Here is a 7,086-nt window from a genome sequence, read left to right on the forward strand (position 1 = left end):
GAATGAACCTAAGGGCAATCTATTTTTTTCCTTTGTCTGCTACAAAAATAATATGCATCATTGCAAAGCATAAGTAATCAGACATGACACAATATGAAATGTCTCAGTCAGAATAAACCATAAAGTCATAATCCAGTTAGAACCAGTAGTTGGAGATAATGACGGTGGCATGGCAGAGGGAGCGTGGCTGGCAGGCAAGCGGTGATCCTGAACACATAACACAAGTTAGCAGATGGCAAACAAACAGGAAGCAGAGTCAGACAAAATACCAAAAGGTTTGTAGTGCTTGGCCACGAAGTACTACCACAGAGGTTTAAACAACCTTCTGGCGAAGAACAGATGAAGAGCCGGAGTAGATATACTGCAGGAAATGAGCTGATGAGAGGCAGGTGAGTAGACTGGGCGGGGTGATTGGTTGATAGAGGCCAAGTGAGTAGATGCAGCGGCCCTGGGGGCTGCAGGAGAGTGAGAGAGGAAGGACAGCCACACACACACACACACACACACACACACGGGAAAACAGGTGACACAGGGAAATGGGAAAACAGCTGAAAACACCGACACACTGTAAAAGCCACAACAAAAATACCTCATTATGTATATGTAATCTTCAACTTTGGACCTGATATAGTCTTCCATTTTTGTCTACAAGTAAATACATTTTCATAATTGACCTGCACCCATATGTCATGCTCTCTTTTCTGCACACAATCCGTTTAATATGCCCACAGATCAGAACAACACAGTCGATTAGCTGCACTTTGGTGGTTAGTGATCTTGTGTGAGTGAAACCGCTCGGTTTGCCACTTTCTTCAACAGCTTGTTCCCAGAAGGAAAATACTCAACTGACACGGCCGTTTCCCTGTGCCTCACTGTGATCAAAACCGAGAAACGCAACCAGCGTTTAGTTGAAATCTGAAGAGCTGATGGCCCACAAGATCTGCATTGAGTGATCACGATATGCTGAAAGTTAAATCAGGCCGGGAAGTGAAACTGTGAGAAGATTGCACCCCACTCAGTTAAGCAGAGAGCCTTCACAAGGGCCAAACAAGCCCTACCAGAGTAAGACTCACAGGAAACACAACCAGAAATCTGATTGAAACACTTTCGTAAAGACTTCAAACCATGTCATTCCTGGCTTTGACTTGTCTTGTCACTTTATTCAATTCTGGTCCTGATTACTCAACATGAGTTTGCTTATTTTTTACTCTGTTTGTTTGGGCTTCAGGTGAAGCAGTTGGTATTACAGGGACTTTCTACTTTGCCATGTTTTGTACCAGTGTGGTCAGCTATGTGACTATTTGTCATTTTATATATTTCCCTTTACTCTTGGCAATACCAATGAACTTTGTATTTCCCTGTCAAAAAGTTCTTGTTTTTTTCAGAACAAGTCACATGAATGCCCTTTAACTTGGCAGCAGCAACTGATATTGGAATATATATATAGTGCAGTACAGTTAGGCTAAATTTGACTTTTTTTGACAAACTCCTATCCTATCCAGAGTTAGAGCAGAAGATTAATACCACTGTCATATCTGCTAAACCTAAGCCACCAGCCTAAGCTTTGCTTAGCATAAATACTGGACACAGGGTGAAACAGCTAGCCTGGCTCTGTCCAAAGGTATAAAAAAAAGATTCATAATTCCTGTACAGACATGAGTAATATCAATCTTGTCATCTAACTCTCAGCAAGATAAAGGAAATAACTGTATTTCCCAAAATGTTAAATTATACCTTTAAATTAATAATAATACGTTTAACATAACATTATTTTATGATAAAAGGGATATTGTTTTTCCAAGAAGTCCATGGCATATATATTTCAAAACGGCTTACTTGAAAATGAAGTACCCAGAAAATCGAAACCTCACAAAAAAACTTCCCTCACTGTTGACACACTTTTTTATTCAGTATGAGAGAACATTTTAAAAGGAAAGATAATGGTTGTTTGGACAGTCACTTCAGGCACTTGGCCACACTGCCTGTGTGCAGAACAGTGGTGCTTACATCACCTCAACATCGACTATCTCCTTTTTGGTTTTGCTCACGGTTTCCATTTTCATGCATCACTCATCTGTAGGTTTAAGTACTACACCTGTGTACACAAAGTGTCAAAAATATCCTTTGACTTGATCAAACTTAATCGGCTGTGAAAGGAATGCAAGTGTATTGTTTTGGTTCCAGCCTGATGGCCATGGTTCAGTGGGTTAAGTCTAAAAGTCCCTGTGAAACTGACACACTGTTGTTACTGTTAAAAGATCATACACGTCTTTCAATTTGATGCATTTTTTTCTTTAGTGCTGTAAAGCTGTATTTGGGTAAAGGAATATACAGTGCCAAGGGTCGTGTATTGTTTTTTTCCCCGCAGACTGAGACAGAGATGGAGTGGTATATATCGACACGTGATCCTGTGGTTAAAGGGAAACCATATAAGCAAGTGAAGATGAGTCTGGTTGTTAAAGTTACCAGTTGTACTACCCAGACAAAGAACTGTGACTGAGAAGGTTGCTTTCTACATCTCACCACTGATTGGGTAAGTGATTTGTTGCACTGCTACAAAATTGTAGAACATTTACAGGGCATTTTCTAAATAACCTTTAACCTATTAAGCTTAATTTTCCATTTTATTTTATCCTTGTTATGTTTTTCCAATGTTTTGGTGTGTTGTCTTATATTATTATCCTCTGGTTCTTTGTAGATAACATGGATGAGCCATTTACAACTTTTATGACCACAGGAACTTATTATGATGGAACTGTAAGTATTAATTTGTCATAATTATCTGTAGTCATGACATTAGTGAAAACAGCGAACCAGTAATATAGAAATGCTGATGTCTGTACGATTGAGTAGCCTACATTAAAAAAAGGCTGCAAAAGAAGTTGACACTGTTGGTGCTGACTACTTACATCTGTGTTTTTAGTGCATATGTGTCTCAATGTTTGTTTATGCTGTAGTATTGTGTGTACTGTATGTAAGTATGATTTTAAAGAATACTGTACGATAAAACTTAAAACTCTGGTTGCTGTGTGATTAAAAACCATGTCAGAGTTCTTGATTAAATATGATATATTTTGCATTCTTTTTTGTTATGTTTGTTTTTGATGTCATGTTCCAGGTACTGTAGATTTATGAAAAGCAGACACATGTAGGATACTCAAATGCCACAGTCTCAGCCATATCAGCATCACATTTTCCATTGTTTGTGAAAACCTAAGCCTTGCCCTCACCCTGCTGTATATCTCTGCCCTAAATCTAAACTTGATGCTTCTGGGGTACTGAGTTCTGCTGTAGGCCCCTTTCTGGAGCCCCTCAGGATCGTTTAACCCCCTCAGGCTTGGATAGCAGCAGGAAGTTGTGCAGTAGTGTGGTTTCTCCTGCACAGACACAACACCTGCACCTGACAGCAGTTTTTTTTGCACGCTCTGGTTAGCTTGTACGTCACAGACAGTGTTTGATGTCATATCACTGTATCTCCACTAGAAGCATGTTATGAAACCCTGACAACAGTTATTGAATTAGGTAACAAGGACAGAAAAAAAAACACGACAGGAAATGAAAAAAAAGGCAGTGTATCTGTTGCATGTACCCCACTTTAATGCCACATCAGATAATCAGTTTTTCTGTTTTCGATTGCAGGACTCTTTTCACTACTCAGATGACTATTATTTAGGCCCGACTGAAAACACAGGCATGTGTGACAGAAGCTCTGTCAGGGAGTTCCGTGGGCAGTATGAACCGCCTCTCTTCTGGATCATCTTCATCCTTGGCGCCGTGGGTAACCTGATGGTGGTTTGGATCTACACCACTGTGCGCAACCGCCTGAAAACAATGACCGACGTGTACCTGCTAAACCTGGCTGTCGCTGACCTCCTCTTCCTGTGCATGCTGCCCTTCTGGGCTGTCGATGCCATCAAGGGCTGGGACTTTGGCATCAGTCTCTGCAAAATGGTGTCCGCTATCTATAAAATCAACTTCTTCAGCAGCATGTTCCTGCTCACCTGCATTAGTGTGGACCGCTACATTGCTATTGTACAAGTCACCAAGGCCCAGAACCTGAAGAAAAAGAGACTGTTCTACAGCAAACTTGCCTGCGTGGGTGTCTGGTTTCTCTCCACTCTCCTGGCCCTCCCTGAGTTTATCTTTGCCCAGGTGAAGACGGACCAAAAAGGGCAGTCCTTCTGTACTCTGGTCTACTGGAACAACACAAACAACCGGACTAAGATTCTAGTGCTGTCCCTGCAAATCTGCATGGGTTTCTGCCTTCCTCTACTAGTTATGTTCTTTTGTTACTCTGTCATCATTCGCACACTTCTGCAGGCCAAGAGCTTTGAAAAGCACAAGGCCCTACGTGTCATCTTTGCTGTGGTGTTTGTGTTTGTTCTTTCTCAGCTGCCTTACAATGGCGTGCTGATAATGGAGGCCACGCAGGCAGCTAATACCACTATCACCGACTGTAAAATTGTAATTGGCATTGATGTAGCTGGACAGGTTGCCAAGACCCTGGCATATACTCACGCCTGCCTGAACCCATTCTTGTATGTCTTCATTGGAGTTCGGTTCAGACAAGACCTCCTGAGGATTGTGAGGATGTGTGCTGCTGGTGGTCTGGGCAAAGGAGGGCTCAGTAAAATACAGGCAGTTCCCAAACGTCCCTCTGTCATGTCTGACACTGATACTACCCCTGCCCTTTCCATATAAATGCCCATTTTCTTAAAATCCTCAACCTGACCTGAGCCTGAGACCTGAGCCTAGTTCAACATGATCATATTTTTTATTTTGTTCCTTGTGCATTACTTGCTACTAGCAGAGCAACGATAACATTTCCAACTTTACAGTTTATATTCATTATATTCATATTCTGACAGTCACAGGCACATTATTTTCTGGAATCACTGTATAAACTGTAAATTTGTGTAAATACTGTTTTTTAGTGTTTGTATTTTTACATTTGTTCCATCATGTATTTGTCGTGTGCTGCTGTAACTGAATAAAGTTTTGATTTTCAGGTACAAAACAACAATTAAAAATGATAAAAATCTTAAGCATACTGCAGTTTTCTTCATTGCTATTTTATATGTTTTATTTATTTATAAGGACAATGCACATCAATCAGCATTTCTGTAAATGTGCCAGTGTTAGCCAGCTGGTTAATTTTCAACTGCAGTCATTTTGTGAGGTGTTTTGAAACCAATGAGGTCAGGTACTCTGTCCCCACAGCACAAAAACAAGGGGGAAGGAGGTGCAACAGTGGTTTCAAGTACATACTATAAAATGATGAGATCAACAGTTTGTCTACTATACATGGGAAAGCATTCAAGCACTTTCACTGGTGTAACGTATCTGGTGTGGTGGGAAACACACTTGAATGCAGCTAGTTCAATTCATAGTGTTTTCAATCTGACTAGACATCCTCCTATTGACAGTCTGTGCCATCGTCTGTGCCGACACTCTTAACTGTTGAACCTTGTCTTTGTGTTTGGCTATGACTTGGCAGTTTCACAGTGGATGCTAACGGATGCCCATTCAAACTGGCATGAAAGAAGTTTCCCACAATTGCTTCGCAACGGCTGTGGCTCAGACAGGTGGCAGACAGATAGGTACCACTGCCTCAAAAACTCTCCATGTTCAGCCACAACTTTCAAAGCACAGGTTTACAGTTTTACCGTATTCGAAAAGCAGCACACTGAATGCATAGTTTTTTTTAGTAAAAGCCGCACAATCTGCATGAAATTCAATGCAAAATCTAGCAGGAGAGCTGTGGCCTGTGCCACTAAAAACTGAGAATATCAAAGCCACGCAAGTCTAAATGGAGGGCTGGTGGCCCGCTTTCCATTCCTCTCGGATGGGTGAACTGTGGGCGATGAGCGCTTTGTCGCATAATCACAGTTTCATGACACCTCCACGCAGAAACTGCTGGTATAAATCAGATATAAATATGAAATTAGTAAATACAGACTAAGATTCAAAGCTGAGATTTGAGGTTGGCATCGTGGCTTATTTTGTATGTGTTATCTCCATGAAGCAAAACAAATCAACCTAACTCCATATTTACACGTTTAAAGGTCACGTTTAAAGGTCAAGGAAGCAAATGTAAAAGTATCACTGTGTGCTCATTAGATTTAGATGTTCGGCTGTAAAGTTGATTTAGAGTTGGAGATTAAATTAAAAGATCTTGAATTCCGTCTCTATCAAATGTTACTGTATGTCTGGCGCGCATAGAAAGACAAGGGGAAAAGACAGATGTAGGAAGAAAAAGTATCCAAAGTACATGTTAGCTACAGTCTCGCACATCGACTATAAAAAACAAAACCTGGGATGTTATTGTGGTCGCTGAGGTTGGCTCCAGACAACTGCAGCCTACCTGCTGAATTCAGGTGAGACCACATTCTTTCATTTTCCTCCTTTGTACTGCTTCTTCCTCTCACGACAGGAAACCATCATTCAAGTCAATAACAAGCTCTTGCTTAACTGCAGAGCTGAGGGCCTCACAATGGATGTCCATGGAGATCCTGGCAGATGTCTTGAATTTTTCTTAACTGGAGAACGCTAATGGCAATATTACCACTGAGCACATCTTTAGTATATTCTGAATAAGTTTGTGTATTCCAGTTTAATATACACACCTAGCTTTGATTCTTGCGTGTTAACTTAATATAAAATGTATGAACCTATTGTATGGCTTACATAGAGTAGATCCCTCAGTTCACGTTAAGTACACCAGGGAGAAGTGCTTCTCACGCCTCTTAAAAAAGGAGAAACTGCAAAAATGTGAAATTTCCTATTGCAAAATGTAATTTATCTTCTTGTTTCATAAGTCATTTAGTAAGTAATAAGATTAGATGCGGTCTGTTTTGGATGAGAATTTCCTGTGTGAATAAATAAGATTCTCAGGGGATTTTGTTTGACCCTAAATAAGTACAGGATGAGAATAACACCATGAGAGTTGAAATCAACTGATTCATTTGGAGGACATCTGTTTTGCACAAGAGGTGGACATAACACAGATACCTTACAATATGATACAATTCAGTATAACACCAAAAAAAGCTATGGCCTCACTTTTGTCTCATCAGAAATTCAACA

At 40.5% G+C, this 7,086-nt stretch overlaps 1 protein-coding gene across 1 annotated transcript; it reads left to right on the forward strand.

The window, feature by feature from the left end:
- The first annotated feature begins 222 nt into the window (after window positions 1–222).
- ccr9b (chemokine (C-C motif) receptor 9b) lies at window positions 223–5,045 on the forward strand. Its single transcript, XM_044175945.1, has 5 exons — window positions 223–389; window positions 820–1,062; window positions 2,369–2,533; window positions 2,699–2,757; window positions 3,640–5,045. Exons 4-5 carry the CDS (start codon window positions 2,704–2,706, stop codon window positions 4,699–4,701), a joined length of 1,116 nt encoding a protein of 371 aa, XP_044031880.1. The 5' UTR covers window positions 223–389; window positions 820–1,062; window positions 2,369–2,533; window positions 2,699–2,703; the 3' UTR covers window positions 4,702–5,045.
- Window positions 5,046–7,086: the final 2,041 nt, after the last annotated feature.

The sequence above is a fragment of the Siniperca chuatsi genome, linkage group LG19, assembly GCF_020085105.1.
Source record: "Siniperca chuatsi isolate FFG_IHB_CAS linkage group LG19, ASM2008510v1, whole genome shotgun sequence".
Taxonomy (NCBI): domain Eukaryota; kingdom Metazoa; phylum Chordata; class Actinopteri; order Centrarchiformes; family Sinipercidae; genus Siniperca; species Siniperca chuatsi.